The 21,365-nt window shown below is 45.0% G+C and overlaps 1 protein-coding gene across 8 annotated transcripts in view; it reads right to left on the bottom strand.

Moving 5' to 3' along the window:
* Positions 1–21,365, bottom strand: part of DLGAP4 (DLG associated protein 4) — an 88,583-nt gene that overhangs the window by 10,290 nt on the left and 56,928 nt on the right. For 5 of the 8 annotated variants that reach the window (XM_023512154.1, XM_003788139.3, XM_012804154.2 and 2 more), the window contains 3 exons: positions 20,910–21,271; positions 17,953–18,041; positions 17,018–17,430 (listed from right to left, as the gene is read on the bottom strand). In XM_023512154.1, the coding sequence (XP_023367922.1) occupies positions 17,018–17,430; positions 17,953–18,041; positions 20,910–21,271 (864 nt within the window). Of the gene's footprint in view, positions 1–17,017; positions 18,042–18,289; positions 18,370–20,377; positions 21,272–21,365 lie in introns of those variants that run through there. The other 3 variants (XM_003788140.3, XM_023512157.1, XM_023512156.1) reach the window with 3 other exon arrangements.

The following is a 21,365-nucleotide window of genomic DNA, read 5'->3' as shown; positions in this document are numbered from 1 at the left end:
CTGGCGCCTTAGCCGTTGAGCTATAGGCGCCGAGCCAACAGATATAAATCTTAACCCTGGATTAGGCAATAGTTTCTTTCACTTTGCACCAAAAAGCACAAGTGACAAAAGAAAACAATCAAGAAATTGGATTTATTAAAATTAAAAATTTAAGCTCCACACCTGTATCACTGGTTATAGCATCAACCACATGCACCAAGGGTGGCAAGTTTGAACCCTGCCCAGGCCATCTAAGACAATAACAACTGCAACAACAACAAAAATAGCCATGCGCTCTAGCAGGTGCCTGTAGTTCCATCTACTTGGGAGGCTGAGGCAAAAGAACTGCTTAAGCCCAAGGGTTTAAGGTTGCTGTGAGCTGTGACGTCACAGCACTCTATTGAGGGTGACGTAGAAAGACTCTGTCTAAAAAAACCGAAACATTTAACCACAAAGGGGAACAACCCAACTATCTATCAACTGATGAATGGGTAAGCAAAATGGGATATTTGCATACAATAGAGTATTATTTAGCAATAAAAAGGAATAAGTCCTGATATATTCTACAACATGGTAGACCCCCCCCCCGAACATCATGCTAATGAAAGAAGCAAAAAAGACCACATATTGTATGATTCCATTTATATGAAATGTCCACAATATGTAAATCTATAGAGAATCAATTAGATTAGTGCTTGTCTAGGGCTGAGGGAGGGGGGGAAAGAGGGAATAATGACTAAATGGGTATAAGGCAATGTTCTAAAGTTAGATAGTAGTGATGGTGGCACAAGGCAGTGAATTAAAACTCACTGAATTTTATATTTAAAGGGGTAAATTTTATAGTATGTAAATTATGTCTCAATAATGTTACTAAAAAATGGTCACAACTAGAAACATCTCAACTGCTTATCAGTGGACTGGATAAACAATGGTTTATTCATACTGGGATGCTACATGTGAGTGTGAAGAATGAACCACAGATACAGACAGGGAGTAAAATTGATGAATCTCAGAAACAATGTTGAGTATAAAAGGCAAACCTTGGCCGGGCCTGGCAACTCACACTTGTAATCCCAGCACTCCGGGAGGCTGAGGCAAAAGGATCACTTGAGCTCAGGAGTTCAAGACCAGCCTGAGCAAGTGCGAGACCCTGACTCTACTTAAAATAGGAAAATTAGGCAACCATTTTGGTGTGCACCTGTGATCCCAACTACTCAGGAGGCTGGGGCAGGAGGATCACTTGAACCTAGGAATTTGAGGTTGCTGTGAGCTAGGATGAGGCCATGGTACTCTAACCTGGACAAAAGAGTGAGACTGTCTCAAAAAACCAAAAAACAAAACAACCCCCCCCCCCAAAAAAAACCGCCCAAAAGGCAAACCTCAGAAAAATACATGTATTATGTTTCTATTAATATAAATTTTATACAGGCAAAACTAAACTGTATATTCCTTAGGGGTACGTATATATATGGTGAAAATAGAAAAGCAAGGGTATAATTAAAATTCAGGATAGTGCTTGTTGCTATGGCAGAGAGAAGGTGATATTTACTACTCTATTCCTGACATTACTGTAAGTAGAGACAGGGTTTTAAACATACTGGTAACACTCTATTTTGTAACTTAGGTCGTGGGTACATACGTGCTTTGTTATTATTCTTTATGCTTTCTACTTCATATGTATGATACACTTCACAACAAAAATAAAGGTTAATAAAAAGAATGAAAACAAAGTAAAGATTTCAGATAGATAAAAATCTTTTAATGCCAGCTCTTGGGCTGTCACTAAAGGAAGTTCTAAAGGATATATTCAGCAAAGAAGAAAATGATCCAGGAAGGAAGATCTAAGCCATAAGAAGGAAGAGGAAGCAAAGAAAATAATATAAAGGAATTTAAATAACTGTATAAACTAATTATTATATAACTGCAACAAATTGAAAATTATATAATTATTATTTTATCTTGTAGAGACAGAGTCTCCCTTTATCACCCTTGGTAGAGTGCCGTGGTGTCACAGCTCACAGCAACCTCCAGTTCCTGGGCTTAGGCGATTCTTTTGCTTCAGCCTCCTGACTAGCTATAACTACAGGCACCTGCCACAGCACCCGGCTGTTTTTTGTTGCAGTTTGGCCAGGCCGGGTTTGAACCCACCACTCTTGGTATATGGGGCCGGCGCCCTACCCACTGAGCCGCTGGTGCCATTTGAAAATTATATAATTATTGCTTGTGGGATTTAATATAAGAAAGCAATTAGATAAGTCATATTGCAAGGTCCTTTTGTTGTTTGGGAGGAAGGTGAAGACACTCAGTAAATCAATGTTAACATTTTTAGGATATAAAGTTAGCCAGGCACAGTGGTGGACACCTGTAGTCCCAGCTACTCTGGAAGCTGATGAGGGAGGATCACTTGAGCCCAGGAGTTCAAGGCTGCAGTGAGCTATCATCCTGCACATAAGCCTGGATAACCAAGTGAGACCATGTCTATTTAAGGGCAGGGCGCCCCCTGGTAAAATGAGTATTTTGGCATGTAAAGTACTAGAATCACATAACAAGAGTGGAATCAGGACTTCTGCTGTTAAATGTTAAATGTCTCTGAAGTGTGCATTCTGTTAAGCATAGCACAGGCTTCTGAAAAGAAATCTATGTGGGCTTTTCAGTGTTTAACTAGGCACAGGGCAGCCTAGAATCAAGCATTTCCTAGACTTTCCTGCAGCAAAAATTCTGGCCAAAGCGGGGTGGGGGTGGGGGGGTTAGTGGAAGTGGTGGATGGCCAGCTAGTTCTTTACTATTGGTTCCTTTTGCTGTCAGGATCGCTCTTGGGAGGCTGGAACGTAGCAACACTTTGAAAGATGAGCTCTTGTGAAGGGAAGGCAATTACAACATTAAACCTCAAGAAATCAAAGCCTGCAAGAAGTCATAGCAGCACTACCTCAGACATTCTTGAACTTGAGCAAAATAAAGTCTTGTTCAAGCCAAATCTTTTAATGTTATTTGACAGCAAACCTAATTTTAATTAAAATAGCCTCGGAACTAGAAACTAGTGTGTCAATAGCTGGGCATTGTGGTGCTTGTAGTCCCAGTTACTTGGAGGCTGAGGCAAGAGAATTGCCTAAGCCCAAGAGCTAGAGGTTGCTGTGAGCTGTGATGGGCAAGAGAATCGCCTAAGCCCAAGAGCTAGAGGTTGCTGTGAGCTGTGATGGTACGGCACTCTACCGAGGGAGACAAAGTGAGACTCTGTCTCTTAACAACAACAAAAAAAGACTAGTATGTCAATCCTAAAAAAATGCAAGAGGGAAGAAGGGACCTCAAAAAAGTATAAAAATACCTCAACAGGTCAGTACGAACTGAAATACATAGAAATCACAATGTAAATGGACTACACTGTCCACTTCTGAAATAAAAGTAAAGGGACTGGATAAAACGCAAAAACCCAGGTAGGGGGAGGCTGATTTTAAGAGACATGATTAAGCCGGGTGTGGTGGCTTACTCCTGTAATTCTAGCACTCTGGGAGGCCAAGGTGGGAAGACTGCTTGAGCTCAGGAGTTCAAGACCATTCTGAGCAAGAGCGAGACCCCTGTCTCTACTAAAAAAACATTAACTGGGCATTGTGGTGGGCAACTGTAGTCCCAGCTACTTGGGTGGCTAAGGCAGGGGGATTGTTTGAACTCAAGAGGTTTGAGCAAGGCTGAGGCCACGGCACTCTATCCAGGGTGACAGATTGAGACTCTGTATCAAAAAAAAAAAAAAAAATATATATATATATATACATATATATATGATTAATAAAGACAGTGAAAGGTTAAAAGTAAAAAGAGATAAAAGACAATAATCATGACTCTCAGGCAAACACAAATACCCATTCCAAAACATCAGTGGATCACTGATCATTCACCACCAATAGTATAATTCTAAACTCCAGGTGTCTAATATAGCAGTTCTCAACCTGTGGGTTGCAACCCACAGGTACTGTATTAAAGGGCCGCAGCATTAGGAAGGTTGAGAACCACTGGCCTGATATATCTTCAAAATATAAAGCAAATTAGAATTAAAAGAAGAAATGGACAAACTCACTGTTTTATACATTATGATAGACATGTTCCCTAAACAAAACATAATTACTTTGAAACAACAATAAACTCATCTTCTGATGAATACAGCCCTCCCCCATTTCAGCCTTGTTTCCACACCTCATGTCAACTGGCCCTTGGAGCTAATGAGTGGGATGACTGTTTCACATCTGCCCTCTGCAGACCCTCAATCCTCTGCTCCTCCTCACCCAGAGGAGGTCTCTTCTGCCACCTACTACCCCCCCTTCTCAGTCTCCTCCTGTCACTATAGAGGAACTATCGCTCTCCATTCCGGCACTAACTCCACTACTTCTCATCCCCCTAGGGATAAGCCCAACAGTTGCTCCTTTTCTTTCCTGCATAATGAATGCCTCTTCTCCAACAAGGTCATTCCCAGAAACACACAAACGTGCTTTCCTGTTGCTCCATTTAAAAAAAAAAAAATCCCTCTCCTTTGGTTCTATATCCTTCCATTTCTTTGCTTGATGAATGAAGAAATAGTCATCCCTGGAGTGGTCTACACTTGCAGTCTCCAATTACTCTTCCTGCTTTCTTTTCATCTTTCCACCAGGGCACCCACCCTTGCCCTACAATCACCATTCCACCAAAATGCCTCCTCTAAGGTCTCTAACGACCTCTGTATTTCCATTTCCAGCTCTGTGTGCCCATGGGCTGTCTTTGACACAGTGGATTCTCTCTTCCTGGAAACTTTTAGTTGACTTCCAATTGCTCTTCCCTTGATCTTCCTTTTAATTCCCAGTGTTAAGTGCTGGTGTCTCAAGGATCAAGCCTGGGATTGCCAGCCTTCTCCACTTTGCAGGCATTATCATCTCTCTTTTTTTCTTTGAGACAGGGTTTCACTCTTCTGTCACTCAGATTAGAATGCAATGATAGCCCACTGCCTACTCCACCTCCTGGGCTCCAGCTCCTGAATGACTCCCAAATGCTATCTTTAAACTGGACCTATCCCTAGATTTACATATCTATCTGCCTGCCTGACTTCTCTACTTATGTCTAAGACAGCATATCCAATTAAACATCTTTAAAACTGAATTGACTTTCCCCAGATACCTGCATACCTTACAGATGTCCCCATTTCATCTTTACTTAGACTCCAAACCATTTTGACTCCTTTCATGCTTATCTTATATCTAGTCTGGTAGGAAATCCTGCTACCTTCAAAGAGATCCAGAACCTGATCCCTCCTTGAAGCCTCCACTGTCATCTTCTCTATCTTCTACCCCAGATTATTATTACATCCTCTTCACTCATTTCCCAACTTCCATTTGTATAACACACCCAACCCAGTCTTATCTGAACAGAGGTTAATCCTTTTTAAAAATACCAAATTGCAGCACTCAAAAAACTCTCCAGTGAGTTCTCTTCCTGGAGTAAAACCAACTAAGCTTTTTGTAATGGCCTCTGAAACCCCCTGTGATCTGAGGAGTCCCCACTCTGACTTTATCTCCTATCTCTCTTCTCTGGCTCACAGCTACAGTCCCCTGGCTGCCTTCTCTCAGCTTTGAACATGTTAGGCACTTGCCCACCACACTCATCTGCCCTGCTATTCCCTCTGCCTGGAAGGCTCTTCTTCCCAGATCTCTACAGCCTTCTCTCTCTCTCCCCCTTCTGGTTTCTGCTCCAACATCACCTCAAGAGGGAGGCCTTCCCTGACCACCCTACCCACAACAGCAACATCTTCCCGGCCATGCACACACACCATCCTGCTTTCACTGCTGGTGGTTATTGATTATCATATTTAGTTATTTTGTGTCTCTTCTCATGAAAATGTAGGCTACAGGAGGACAGGGACTTTGCTTTGTTCACTGCTATGTCCCCAGAAGCTACAATGGAAACTGGCACATGGCAAGTACTCAGTAAATATTCACTGACTAACTCATGGTCAGGACTAAGGAAGGGATGTGAATCTATTGTTTCACACTGTCTTGAAGCTCCTTGCTACGCAGTTAGACAAGATATCAGTAAGATCACAGAGACAGAATTTCCATTCATGTTGCAAATAATAGGATTTATGATGCAAATGCAAGGTTGAAGGACACAAGATCAATATATAAGCATCAACATCATTTCTATCAGCTAGCAATAACTAATAAGAATAGGCACATATTTAAAAAATGATCCATTTCCCAAAACAAAAACTAGAAAGTACCAAGGAAAAAACCTAATAAAAATATGCAAGACCTTCATGGAGAAATTAGTCAAACTTCTAGAATAAAAGTGTATAAAAAGATTACTGAGTGAATGGAGAGCGAAAATTGATTCATAGCTGAGAAGAGTCAGTATTTTGCAGGTATCAGTTCTTCCCAAATTAATCTGTAAGTTTACTCTACTTCCAGTTAACATTCTAACAGAAATTTACTGAGGAACTTGATATACCAATTCTATAATTTATATTAAAAGAATGAAAATACAAGAAGAGTCTTTCCACAAAAAGGATATCCTATCAGATACCAAGGCATGCTATCTGATGCTGTGGTGATTAAGTTACACTAAAACAGAAACAGCCCAAAAAGGAACGGAACAGAGCCCAAAAACATATCCCTCCATGTGCCGCACGTTGAGGGAATTGCGATTATGACGGATTAGCATCACTAATCAGTGAGGAAAGTAAGGGCCTTCAATAACTGTGAAACTATGAAAAAATGAGATCCTAGCAGGTACAAGTATGTAAACTGCTGATGGATTAAATAGCCAAATATGAAAAAACAAAAAACCCCCCAAAACTTTGAAGCCTTGAAAAAAATCTCTGTGCTAATGGAACACAGAAGGTGTTCTTAAGAATGAAAGGCACAAATAAAAGATGGACATGAAACTATGAGAATTAAAAATAATAAATGAAATCATTAATTTTATTTATTTTTTTTTAGAGATAAAGTCTCACTTCATCGCCCTCGGTAGAGTGCTGTGGCGTCATAGCTCATAGCAACCTCCAACTCCTGGGCTTAAGTGATTCTCTTGCCTCAGCCTCCTGAGTAGCTGGGACTACAGGTGCCTGCCAGAATGCCTGGGTATTTTTTTTTGTTGCAGTTTGGCCAGGGCCAGGTTCGAACCCGCCACCCTTGGTATATGGGCCTGGTGCCCTACCCACTGAGCCACAGGCACTGCCCCGGAAATCATTAATTTTAAAGGACAAGCAATAGTATGGGAGAAAATATTGGTCATATATACAGTAAATATCTATCTATATAAAAGACTACAAATCAGTTTTACAAATGTAATCTAACAGAAAAATGATGGTATATACACATATGAGTAATTCACAGGAGTAAAATGGCTAATAGTCCAAATGGCTAATAAGTAAATTGAAAATGTGCAAAATAAATCAACTGGATATAATTTTCCACTTATCAAATCAATTTAAATTCTGACAGGATCAAGTGTCAGAATAGTAGGGAAAAATAAATTTTCAAGCACTGTTAGCATAAGGGTAATTTGGTATAACCTCTTTAGAAAGCAATCAGGCTGAACTGATTAACATATGGTCCCTCTCACCCAGTGATTTTGTCCAAGGTAAATACTTTAGAGAAATTCTCTCATATGTCATGACAGAGCGTACCAATGCTGACAAAAAAACAATGACAACACCTAAACATCATTAGGAAAATGGCCAAAGAAAAGCTGTCATCAGTCACCACCCATTACCCAGGGCCAAGCACTCTGCACACAGGGTCTCATCTGACCTTCACCGAACAGAGGAGGACAAGTAGAGCCACTGCCCATGCTCACACAATTGCTGAATGGCAGAGCACTTCACCTCTGTACACCTGCTCCCTCGTCTTCAAGATGGGATTTTTTTTTTGCAGTTGTTTAGCCGGCCTCAGTATATGTGCTTGGGGTGCTGAAACCACTGTGCTACAGGCGCCGAGCCTCAAGATGGGATCTTAATAGCTCTGACCTCACAGGGGAGCAGGGAATAAACAAGATAGTGCTGGCTCCTGGGGAGCCCTTCCGTTTTGAAGGTTCTGATTCTCCACTCACTCTTATCAGCCCTGACCTGTCTCCTGGCCACAGCAGTTTCTTTTCATCTCCACTTCCCCCTGTGGCAAGAAAGAGAACTGCATAAACTGACTTCTATAATCTTGTTTTTTCCATGAGCCCCTCCTTATCCAACCAAGTACTCTCTGCCTCCTGCCTCCCTCTTTCAAGATAATAGCCTCTCCATCTCACCGTGGCCCAAACCAGGAAAGTTGGAGCTGTCCAGCTGACTTCTGGCCATAGGCCCCTTTATCCGGTCAGATACCAAATCCAGTCCATTCTAATATTCAGAAACATTTCTTTTGTCCATTTAGTCATTCCCCTAACCCCTAGCTGCTAATGCATTTTCTACACTGCAATCTGAGTGATCTATCTTAAAAAGAAAATCTGACCGCCTTCTTGTTGCTCTAGAGCCCCCAGTAGCTCTCCCCTGCCTGCAGGGTAGTGTCTGAGCCCTTCATAGTCAGACTGATACTCTTGGGACCCACCGTTACCCACTCCCGTCCTATCTTCAGTTGTGGTTCCTGGGAATGTGCCATGCCCTTCCTGTGTCTGTGCCATGCCCTTCCTGTGTCTGTGCCTTTGCACATGCTGCTCCCTCCATTAGGAATGCCCTTCCTCTCCCCCAGCCTGCAGGTATCTCCTGCAGTTCAACTTGGTAAAACTCACGGATCTAAGAAGACTAACCTTAAAACTTGTGGCCCGGCTCGGCACCTGTGGCTCAAGCGGCTAAGGCGCCAGCCATGTACACCCCAGGTGGCGGGTTCGAATCCAGCCGGGCCCGCCAAACAACAGTGACGGCTGCGACCAAAAAATAGCCGGGCGTTGTGGCGGGCGCCTGTGGTCCCAGCTAATTGGGAGGCGGAGGCAGGAGACTCGCTTGAGCCCAGGAGTTGGAGGTTGCTGTGAGCTGAGATGCCATGGCACTCTACCCAGGGGAACAGCTTGAGGCTCTGTCTCAAAAAAAAAAAAAAAAAAAAACTTGTGGCCCATGAGTCAGACAGGGCTGTGAGTGGATGGATGTACACAATTTTGTCAGAGAGCATGGCAATGCATGGCAACATCAACAAGAGTTGTGGTCCTTAGACATACGAAGTATTTTTTACAACAGCCAAAAAGTGGAAGCAACTCAAGCATCCATTCACAGATCAGATGCACAGACACATGAAATGTGGTCTATCCATACAGCAGAGTGTTAGCCTCAGAAGGGAAGGAAATTCCAACATACGCTATGACATGAGTGAACCTTAAGGACATTATGCTACATAAAATAAACCAGTCACAATAACACAAATGCTGTATGATTCCACTTATATGAGGTACTTAGAGTAGTCAAACTCCCAGACAGAAAAAGAAGGTGGGTGCTAGGACTGAGGGGAGAGGAGGATGGAGAGTTAGTGTTTGGTGGGTACAGAGTTTCATTTGGGGAAGATAAAAAAAGTTCTGGAGATGGGCTCAGCACCTGTGGCTCAAGCGGCTAGGGCGCCAGCCACATACACCTAAGGTGGTGGGTTTGAATGCAGCCCAGGCCTGCCAAACAACAATGATGGCTGCAACCAAAAAAAAAGTAGCCAGGCATTGTAGCGGGCGACTGTTTTCCCAGCTACTTGGGAGGCTGAGGCAGGAGACTCAGTTGAGCCCAGGAGTTGGAGGTTGCTGTGAGCTGTGATGCCAGAGCACTCTACCCAAGGGAACAGCTTGAGGCTCTGTCTCAAAAAAAAAAAAAAGTTCTGGAGATGGATGGGTGATGGCTGTACAATGGTGTCAAAGTACTTGCTCATGCCACAGAACTATACACTTGGTTAAAATGTATATACACAGAGTACTAATGTTATAGTACTTGTAAATGTTATATACAGAGAGTATCAAAAAAAATGTACAGAGTGGTGCCTGTGGCTCAAGGAGTAGGGTGCCAGTCCCATATACCGGAGGTGGTGGGTTTAAACCCAGCCCCAGCCAAAAACTGCACCAAATAAATAAATAAAAAATGTACACACAAGAAAGGAAGAAACTGTATTAAAATTGTATTATTCAATACTTACGCAATTATAAGAGGTGCTCAAATGTGATTTGTATATACTGAGTATTAAAATTGTTACTGAGTATTAAAACTAACTTAATAGTTTTTTTCCTTTCTTAAAATGTGTATATATACTTTGGCTCCCTCTGTATTTAACCACAATTTTAAAAATGATAGTGTCTGAAAAGAGCCAAGTGTAGTGGCTCATACCTGTAATCTCAGCACTTTGGGAAGGTGAAGCAGGAGGATCACATGACCCCAAAAGTTTGAGATCAACTTGGCAATATGGTGAGACTTCATCTTATGAAAAAATGAGCTGGGTGTGGTAGTACCCCCTCCTCCCCATAACCCCAGCTACTTGGGAGGCTGAAGTGGAAGGATTGCTTGAGCCCAGGAGGTCAAAGCTACAGTGAGTTACGATTGTGCCACTGCACTCCAGCCTGAGTGACTAAGACTCTGTCTCTAAGGGGAAAAATGTCTGAAAAGTTTAAAGGTCTTTAGATTTAGACAGGAAGGGAATGCAAAATCTCTTGGAGAGGGGAAGTCACATGGGTGGGCACCGTTGATGTCCCTGAGTAGTCAGAATATTTATCTTGGATCTAAGGACATGAGCTGTGTAACTAGATCTATCACAGTTACTGATGCAGAGCTATGATAAAAAGGGCTCCATCTAGAGTTTGTGGTCAGCAACAGGAGTTTGGTCATCAAGAAAAGTCAGGTTGAAAAGCTCTCCTTCCCCCTAGTTAGACAGGAAGGTAATATTGGTATTGTTTGGCATGAAGAAGGTAAGTTTCTTCTCATCCCAGAAAGAAATTCTAAAAGTATAGTAAAGTGTAAGGGAGCCAAGCCTGCTGTATCACCATTTTGACATTAAGCAATCTGCACCTCCAACTTACTGTCTTCATCTGTGCTGCTTAGTACAGCAGCTGCCAGCACATGTGGTAAGTAAGCACCTGAGTGTGGCCTGTCTGAACTGATGTGCTCTGAGAGTAACATATACACTGGATCTTTTTTTTTTTTTTTTTTTTGAGACAGAGTCTCAAGCTCTCACCCTGGGTAGATAGAGTGCTGTAGCATTATACCTCAGTCATAGCTCACAGCAACTGTCAACTCAGGCTCAAGTGATCCTCTTGCCTCAGTTTTTTTCTTTTGTTTTTTAATTTAAGAGTTTTTGGCCAGGGCCAGGTTTGAACCCGCCACCCCCAGTATATGGGGCCGGCACCCTATTCCTTGAGCCACACACACCACCCCAGTTTTTCCTATTTTTAGTAGAGATGGGGTCTCACTTTTTGCTCAGGCTGGTCTTGAACTCTTTTGAGCTTGAGCAATCCACCACCTTAAACCTCCCAGAGTGCTAGGATTACAGGTGTGAAACACTGTGCCCGGCTCATATACACCGGATCTTAAAGAAATGTAAAATATCTCAGTAATTTTTTGTATTGAATACATGCTGAAAAACATAGGTTTGAATTGCCTGGGTCCTCTTATATGTGATTTTCTTCCACTTCTGGCACCCTTTGAGATAGTAAGACCACCCCCTCCCCTTTTTCCTCCTCAGCATACTCAATGCAGATGAAACTCTTATGATGACCCACTTTCATTTAATAACAGTAAATGTATTTTCTCTCCCTTATGATTTTCTTAATATCATTTTCTTTTCCCTAGCTTATTTTATTGTAGGGATATATATGGAACACGTAATACATATACAAAATACGTGCTAATCTATTTATGTTATGGTAAAGCTTCTGGTCAAAAACAGGCTATTTGTAATTAAGTTTTTAGGAAGTCAAAAATTAGATGTAGGCTGGTCTTACACCTGTCATCCCAGCATTATGGGAGGCCAAGCTAGGAGGATTACATGAGGTCAGGAGTTTGAGATCAGCCTGAGCAAAATAAGACCTAGTCTCCACAAAAAAAATAGAAAAATTAGCTAGGTGTATTGGCGCACACCTATAGTCCGGCTACTTAGGAGCTTGAAGCAGGAGGATCACTTGAGGTTGCTGTGAGATATGATCACATTATTGTCCTCCCACATAGTGAGACATTATCTTGACAATTTTTCTTTTTAGACAGATTTTCACTATGTTGCCCTCAGTAGAGTGCCATTGAGTCACAGCTCACAGCAACCTCACACTTTTGGGCTTAAGTGATTCTCTTGCCTCAGCCTCTCAAGTAGTTGGGACTATAGGTGCCCACCACAACGCCTGGCTATTTTTTGGTTGTAGTTGTTATTGTTTGGCAGGCTCAGGCTGGATTCAAACCTGTCAGTTCCAGTGAATGTGGCTGATGCCCTAGCTGCTGAGCTATAGGTGCTGAGGATTCTTTTTTTTTTTTTTTTTTTTTTTGAGACAGAGCCTCAAGCTATCCCCCCTGGGTAGAGTGCTGTGGCTTCACAGCTCACAGCAACCTCCAACTCCTGGGCTCAAGCGAGTCTCCTGCCTCCGCCTCCCAAGTAGCTGGGACCACAGGTGCCTGCCACAACACCCGACTATTTTTTGGTTGCAGCCATTGTTGTTTGGTGGGTCTGGGCTGGATTCGAACCCGCCACCTTAGGTGTATGTGGCTGGTGCCTTAGCCACTTGAGCCACAGGTGCCGAGCTGGTGCTGAGGATTCTTAACAATTTTTAAAAAAAATAATTATCCAGTTTTGGGCAGTGCCTGTGGCTCAAAGGAGTAGGGTGCCAGCCCCATATGCTACAGGTGGCGTGTTCAAACCCAGCCAGAGCCAAAAACTGGAAAAAAAAAAATTATCCAGTTTTTTATGAAAAGTAATGTTTATTCATCACTGGAGAACAGTATGTATTGTTTTCTTTCTTTTCTTTCCCCTATAGATATAAACTATACATTGCAGGAAAAAAACTCAGGTTACGTTACAGTGTGCTTGGGCAAAGTACCCATTTATTTCAAACTACAGTTGGTGACTTAGTTTCTAGTTAAATATTTTAATGATTACATTTTAAATATTATTTATGTAGACAGAGTCTCACTACGTCATCCTCGGCAGTAGAGTGCTGTAGTGTCACAGCTCACAGCAACCTCAAACTCTTGGGCCTAAGTGATTCTCTTGCCTCAGCCTCCTGAGTAGCTGAGACTACAGGCACCTGCCACAATGCCCAGCCATCTTTTTGTTGCAGTTGTCATTGTTGTTCAGCAGGCCTGGGCCGGGCTCAAACTCGCCAAGTTCAGTGTATGTGGCTGGCGCCCTACTCACTGAGCTACAGGCGCCAGGCCTAAATAGTTTAATATTCTTTTCAAAGGAATCAGCATTTGAATTTATCCCTTCACTGTTTTAAATTTTTCTATTTTATTAATTATAGCTTATCTTTAATTCTCTCTTCCTTGTTTCTTTTGGCTATTTTATCATGCTTTTTAAATTTCTTAAGATTAATTTTAAATTCTTTTAAATCTTTATCCATTAATAAAGGAGGCAATGAAGATTACACATTTTCCAGTATGGCTGTTGCTAAGGTCTTACAGGTTTTAGCGGGAAGTGTTCTTTCCATTGCCTTCCAGGTAGTTTGTAATTTTGCTTTTCCTTTTCTCTTTTGATCCACATGACTTCCTCTTTCTCATTTTTACGAGTTTGCTCAAATTCTAGTGACTATATTTCCCCTTATTAATTTGGACATTCTACTGTACTTCTCTATGGTTACTTTACCTTTCCTCAAACTGACCATCAGATGCATATTTCTTCATTATCATTGGAAAACAAGATAGCAATAATTTCCCCTACCCCAATAGGGGAAATTTCCTGTGTTATTCCTTCCTACTCCTGACTTGGGGCCTCAATTTTAGTATTTTTTTGGTTTTGTTTTTGAAACAGAGTCTCTCTCTGTTGCCGTGGGTAGAGTGCTGTGGTGTCATCATAGCTTATAGCAACTTCAGTCGCTTGGGCTCATGCGATCCTCTTGTCTCATTCTCCCCTGTAGTTGAGACAACAGGTGCCTGCCATGATGCCTGGCTAGTTTTTTCTACTTGTAGTAGAGATGGGGGTCTTTGCTCTTGTTCAGGCTGGTCTCAAACTCCTGAGTTCAAGCAATCTACCTGCCTCGGCCTCCCAGAGTGCTAGGATTATAGATGTGAGCCATTGTGCCTGGGGTTTTTTTTTTTTAAGACAAAGTCTCATTTTGTTGCCAAGGCTGGAGTGTAGTGGCATGATCATAGCTCACTATAACCTTGAACTCCTGGGCTCAAAGTTCCTCTTGCCTCAGTCTCCTGAGGAGCTAAGACTACAGGCAGGTACCACCATACTCAGCTAATGTTTTAATATTTTTTTGTAGAGATGGAGGTCTCAGTATGTTGTTGAGGCTGGTTTTGAATTTGGCTTCTAGCCATCCTCCCACCTCAGCCTCCGAAAGTGCCAGGGTTATAGGCATGAACCACCATGGCTGGCCAAGGTCTCACATTTAAATATGTATAAATAACCAAAGATCACTGGACATTTCCAAAAAGCCTCCAGTATGAAAGACAAATAGAAAACAGGAACCTAAAGAAATGGAAACAACACAGGGAAACTTGAAAACAAACATACATACGTATATATGTGTGAGTCTCACGAGGAAATACTGTACTCATAAGACGAGGAGAAAATATTATGAAAAAGCAATATCTAGATGGCCATAGTAAACACTGATGGACAGAGTAATACCTCCAATTTCAATAGGTTTCTCCAACAAAGATATACAAATAGCCAATAAGCACATGCAAAGGGTGCTCAAAACAACTAGTCATCATGGAAATGCAAATCAAAACCACATGCACACCACTTTATATCCACTAGGATGGCTATCATCAAAAAGCCATGATTACAAACATTGGCAGGGATACTGAAAAATTAGAACCCTCATACGATGCTGGTAAGAATGTTAGATGATGCAGCTGCTTTGGGAAAACAGCCTGGCAGTTTCTCAAAACTATGAACACAAAGTTATTATATGACCCAGCAATTCCACTCCTAGGTATACACCCCAAAGAAATGAATATATATCCATACAAAAACTTGTACACAAATGTTCACAGCACTTTTATTAAACAGGCAAGATCTCACTGTCTTGTCCAGGCTGGAATGTAGTGGCATGATCTTAACTCACTATGGAGCACTTAAGGAGCCTTGAACTCCTGGGCTCAAGCAATCCTCTTGCCTTAGACCTCAGGTAGGTGCTCACCACCACCCTGGGTGATTCTTTTTTAAGAGGCAGAGTTTTGTTGGGTTACCCAAGTTGGTCTTGAACCCCTGGCTTCAAGCAATCTTCCTGCCTCAGCCTCCCAAGCAGTTAGGACTGTAGCTGCAGGCCACCATGCTCAGCTAATTTTTCTGTTTTTAGTAGAAATGAGGCCTCCCTCCTGCTCAGGTTGGTCTCAAACTCCTGAGCTGGAAGGATCCTCCTGCCTCAGCTTCCCAAAGTGCGAGGATTATAGGCGTGAGCCATTGTGCCTGGCTGAATGATAATTATTTTTAGAGAAAATATAAAGTAATCATTATTATTTTTTTTTTTTAAGACAGAGAGTCTCACTCTGTCACCTGGACTAGAGTGCCTAGCTCATAGCAACCTCAAACTCCCTTTTTTTTTTTTCTTTTTTTGGCCAGAGCCAGGTTTGAACCTACCACCCACAGTATATGGGGCTGGCGCCCTACTCCTTGAGCCACAGGCGCCACCCCAAACTCATGGATTAAGCAATCCTCCTGCCTCAGCCTCCCAAGTAGCTGGGACTATAGGTGGCCACCATGATACCCAGCTAATTTTTTGTATTTTCAGTAGAGACAAGGTCTTGATCTTGCTCAGCCTGGTCCTGAACTACTCAGCTCAAGTGATCCTTCTGCCTTAGCATCCCAGAGTGCTGGGATTACAGGCATAAGCCACTGCACCTGTCCAATCAATCAAACTTTTTAAAAAATAATGAAGGCAAATACCAGAATATACAGCTTTAAGAATTGCAAGTAGGGAAAGTGGGCTGGATGTTTTCTGTTAGAAGGCTTTTAGTGCTCTGTGATCCTTACCCGCTGGCAATACTAACATTGTAAAGAGTTATCAGGCACATCCCTATGGCAGCTCCTGCACACTAGTGGGTGTGACATCAGAGCTGGGAACTGGCCTAGATGACAGTGAAACAATGACTCCAAAGTACCCTCTGAATCAAAGACAGCTTTCCTCAGGGCCCACCCCATCAGGTATTGGCAGGATACATGGTCTACATCATTTGGATACTCTTAAGGTCTGTCCTTCCTAAACGTTTTGTGGAGGAGGAGCGAATTGGGAACCAAGGCTTTGGCTGAACTAGGTGGGTGCAGGGCAACAGCCTGGACCTTCCCAAGGCCTGCTTCCTAATCACCCTTCCCCTTTAATCACTGTAAATCTAGGCTTCCTGCACATTTCCAGCTCTTCCTTGACCTAATTTCTCAGGAATTTTTGGAAATAGGCATGGATAGATAGAAATGTAAGTAGAAAAGTAGATAACTTCTCACAGCCTGTTGGGGCCCAGTTAGATCCCTGGTGCTTGGTACCCACAGAGCATGTAGTAAGGAGCCTAAGGCACAGATGTGGCATGACTTTCCTGCATCCAGCACTTCCTAGGGCCCTTTAGGTATGTTACCACATGTGACCCTTACAACAAACTTATGCAGCAAAGAGACGAGGATTATCTAATTTTTTACAGATGAGGAAACCAGCTCAGAGTAACTTGAATGAGCTCACTTCACTAGTAAGGGAAGAGCTGAGATTCAAATCCACATGTGCTGAATCCAGTGAGTCTTTATGGAAAGAGAAGTCTGGTTAGGTAGGCAGACAGATGGCAGAAAGGGAGGAATGAAAGTAAGAGGGAGATCACAAGAACTGGCACCAGAAGAGTATCCAAGAGACCCTTTCCACTCAGGAGCTCCAAGGCTGGCTGGCCAAAAGCTGGAGAAGCAGCTGTATACACTCTCCTCACCCCAGGGGCCATCCTGACAGCACATACCTTCTTCAGAGAGGTCATTCTCTTTGGTCTCCTTGTCCATCTGGCAGCACCAGCCTTCCAACCGCTCTGTTTCTGCCTGAAGTAGCTTTAAGAACCAGTAGCCATCTCGACGGCAGGCCCCTGGCTGTGCTGGCTCTGCTGGGGAGCTGGAGGAGGTCTCAAGCCAGGGGTCAGGTGGGGGCAGCGAGGACGCCTCTAGGGCAGGGTCGCTGTTGTCTCCATAGGAGAGGTTGCGCTTGATCTGGGCAATTTTAGGGGCCTGCCGGGGACCGACATCGATACTGATGGAGTTGGGGTGTGGGGTACAGTCCGGGAGGCTCCTTTCAGATGACTTGCAGCTTGAGTCGTTGGCATCCTGGGTGTCCGAGTCAGTGTCCCGTCGGGAGGACATACTGTGAGAGGGGGCGCTGCTTCTGTGGGTGGAGGGTGCATGGGGAGGGGACAGGAAGGAGAGAGTCATCAAAAGGGCTAAAGACCAGAGGCCGCCCTGACCCAGACACACGGGAGACAGAGAAACGGATGCATCATCTGCTCACCATGCGCCTGAAGCGGGTCCCACAGCCCCAGTCTCATTCTCGGCTCAGCCCTTGCCCCTTCCCGCCCAAGCCCACACGCACACACACACAAGGACACGGTCATAAGGTTGCCTGTTTACTGCAGTGGGGCCAGGAAGACCACCATCAGGGTAGCTGAGGCCATGTCCCAGCCCAGCTTTGGCCCCCCATGGGCTGACTGGTCTCACAGAGCAAGTGCTCATTTGTCCACCCGCCCACCCCCTGCCCAGCCTCCCATGCCTGGGCCACCGCCCGCACCCCAAACCCAGCTTGGTTATTAGAAATTCAGCAAGGAGAAGTGGGTTAGGGAGAGCGGGAGAGGTGAGAGCAGAGGGAGGGAGAGGAGAGGGGAGAAGCAGCTGCCACCTCTGTCCGACTTACCGCCAGTCGTCCTCTACCTGAACCCCGATGGACTGGAATTTGGTAGCGGGACTGGGCTCCTCTTTTGGCACTGGCTGAATGCAGTCAACCTTATTGAGGACAACAACAGCAACGGCACGGAGACAAAGACAAAAAAAACAAACACCACACTTGCTGCTGAAATTCACATTAGTGGGACGACGCAAACGGACATGTGGACAGACGGATACGAGGCATGCGGACACTGCACGTGGGCCCGAGGCTGGACCAGGTTAAGCCGGGCACTGCTCATTCTCGCGGAGGCGGGCGGGCAGGGGACGGGAGGTGGGATGGGGTGGAGATGACTGGCTTTCCCTACTCTGAGGAGGGTGCCATCACATCGATCGCTTTGGGTCCGTTGTCCTCCGAGAGGTGGGAACCGTTCCTTCTAGTCCTCTCCTTTACACGCACCAAAGAGAAGAAAAAAAGGACGACGAAAGAGAAAGAAAACACACACACACAAAGCCACAGCCGTTATCTGGTGTAGTTGAAGCTGGGGGCTGTCTTGAGGCAAAAAGATCACTCCCCCAACCCTGCGGCTGAAGCTGGAAGGGCAGGCTGGAGGCGCCTACTGTAGGTAGAGCAAACCTCGGACAGCAGCTCCAGGCTTGGAAACTGCCATCAAGGCAATAGCAGTGAAGTCCCTGGAGACTATGGGATGCCATCCCTGTGCCTCAGTCATACTTAGCTGAGGTTATCTTTGGCACCAGGTGGCCTCAGGAAAGGACCAGAGGCCAGGGCCAAGTCCAAAGCACTCTCTCTACGTTCCTAAGAAGTGGAAGAGTGATAACAATAGAGATTACATGGGCCTGCCTTTCTTTTCTGGGACAATGGTGCCTGGTCACAAAGCAGCTAGGCCAATGTTCTAATTGTCTCTTAAGAATGGAGGAGAATCCACATTTGACCTAAGGTTTGAGGAACCAAGGGGTAGGACGAGGATTCAGGGTATCCTCAGATACTGGGAACTCTCTAGTCCTCTAAAAATGGGGAGAAGGAGGCATTCTGGGAAAGGTATGTGGCCACATTTACCTTCAACAACAGCCAGCTAAAGGAATGAGCATCACTACTTTTTTTTTTTTTTGAGACAGTCTCACTTTGTCCTCCTTGGTAGAGTGCCATGGCCTCACAGCTTACAGCAACTTCAAACTCTTGGGCTCAAGTGATTGTCTTCCCTTAGCCCCCTAAGTAGCTGGGACTACAGGCGCCTGCCACAATGCCTAGCTATTTTTTTTAGCGATGAGGTCTCACTCTGGCTCAGGCTGGTCTTGAACTCAGGAGCTCAGACAGGTTGGCTGCCTCAACCTCCCAGAGTGCTAGGATTAAAAGCATGAGCCACTGCTCCCAGCCAGCATCACTTTTAATGAAGTGCAGTGAGAGCACAGATGGGGCTGGGAGTGTGAGTTTGGGGAAAGGGACATCCAGAGTGGGCCAAAGAGCTACAGTCCTTATCCCAATGTCATTTTCTGGATGAAATGAATCAAGAATAGTCCACCGCTTTCTCAGGCCTTCTGAAAAGAACATCTACTTTAGCCAATAATAGGGTGGGACTGCCTAAAGGCTTGGGTGGTGAGGACCAAGGGTCAGAATAGGCTACTCTCTATGTTTCTAAAAATCCCACCTGGAGAAGCTGTATCAGGTGGGGTCTGGACCTCCATGAAGGAGCCCAGAAAATAAGACATCAGAGTCTCCTGGCCAATTCTTCTCCTCCATATAACACATGTGGGGAAGCTGAAGCCCACAGCTGCCTCTTGGGGGACACAAATCCAGTCAAGTGCAAGAATACCCAGTGAGACTTTTCTATTCCATTCTGTCCTCTCCTTTGTATCCTGTGTCCTCTGCCTTCGAGTGCTTTATCATCAACTTCCCCATGTCCAACTGCTCTGGGGATTGGGGGTGGGCAGGGAGGCTGGGAAAATGAAGAGCCCTGCCAGCCCTAAGCCACAATGTACTTCATCCTCTTCCATCAACCTCCTGGCCTTGGGAAGACTTGCTTCATTCTGAGCCCTCACCCACTGTAGCCACCCCTCTCTTGCACCCTGAGTGGTCCTACTTTGGTCTGTACATTTAGCAAGGACAGGGAGAGTCCTCTCACTATGGATTTAGAGCAACTCTTGAAAAGTAAAGGCAGGGCCCAGGTTTCCCAGGCTTAGCTAGCAGAGGACATACATTGATGTTGCGTGCATGCAGGAGGTGCAGTGAAGCCAGGTGGGGCAGACTGGTGTACCCACTGCTGTGGTCCGTGGCTATGGGTGTGTGGTGAGTTTGGCTTTTGAGAGGGCCTGCTGACTTTGGCTACCTGGCCCCAGGGAACCATCTTCCTGGACCCCTTCCCATGAGGGAAGGCATTAAGACCAGTATCAATTACTGTTTTCAACTTGACATAGGCCTGCTGCTTCAAGCCACCTACCTGTCCCCAAGGCCCGAAAGGGCTCTGGGCAAAATTCCCTTCGAACAACCCCCTTGGCTCCAGGGCCCTGGGTCCTGGGCCCCGGCCCACCGGCGTCTATGTTCCATGCTGCTCCCGCCGCCAAGCGGGGCTATGGCCTCCGCACCCGAGCTGACCTTGGATTAGAGAACCGTTAGGCCAGCCCCGCCTCCCACGGGTTGGTTGGCAGGGCAAAGGTGGAGTGGACAGACAGATAGTGAACAGGCAAACAGTGGACAGGAGATGGCTGGCTGAGTGTAACTACATTCATTGGGACAACCCATCAGAGGAGCAGAAACATGCCCCTGGCTGCAGCTTTGCAACATGTTTCAGTAGATACAAGCAAGGCATGGCCATGGGTGGAATTTGCTTTGGCCTCTTGGGGCTGACCTCCCAAAACAGACAGACAAACCACCTTTTCCCAGAAGACCTAGTGGGCCTCCACCAGATGTAATTACACGCAGGCAGGTGCACGGAGTGGACCCAGGACACAGAGTGCAAAAGGAGCCCCTACTTGTATTCCTATAGATGACAGTTTCCTTTTGGGGATGGCCTCAGGGTGGGACTCAGAGCTGGTCAGTGTCCCTTGTTCACTCTTCAGCACTGCATGTTTCGGGGGTGGCTCTGGGGCCTCAGGGGCTGGGGTAACTCCACCCCGTGTCACGCTGGGCGGTCGGGTACTGCTGTCTAGGCTGTCTGACGAGTTGCTCAGGCCCGACTGGCTGGTCACCTCACTCTTGTGGTCCTGGCTGTCCAGGTAGGTATCCTGGGCAGACTCGGTGCTGCTCTGGACCGTGACTGAGATGAACGGCTTTGATGTGGTGCGTGGAGGGACCGGTGGCGGGGTCTTCTTATATGCCACTAGGCATGATGAACCTGCACATGAATGAAAGAAGGCCAGAGAGAAGGGGAAAAGGTGAGAAGATGAAGCCTTCAACCCTCTCAAGCCCCTTCCAAGGTGGAGGCCCTG

Source organism: Otolemur garnettii, unplaced genomic scaffold, assembly GCF_000181295.1.
Source record: "Otolemur garnettii isolate 467f Iridium unplaced genomic scaffold, OtoGar3 scaffold00025, whole genome shotgun sequence".
Lineage (NCBI taxonomy): Eukaryota > Metazoa > Chordata > Mammalia > Primates > Galagidae > Otolemur > Otolemur garnettii.
Note: the sequence above shows the minus strand (reverse complement) of the source record. Positions and strands in the feature narration are given on the sequence as shown.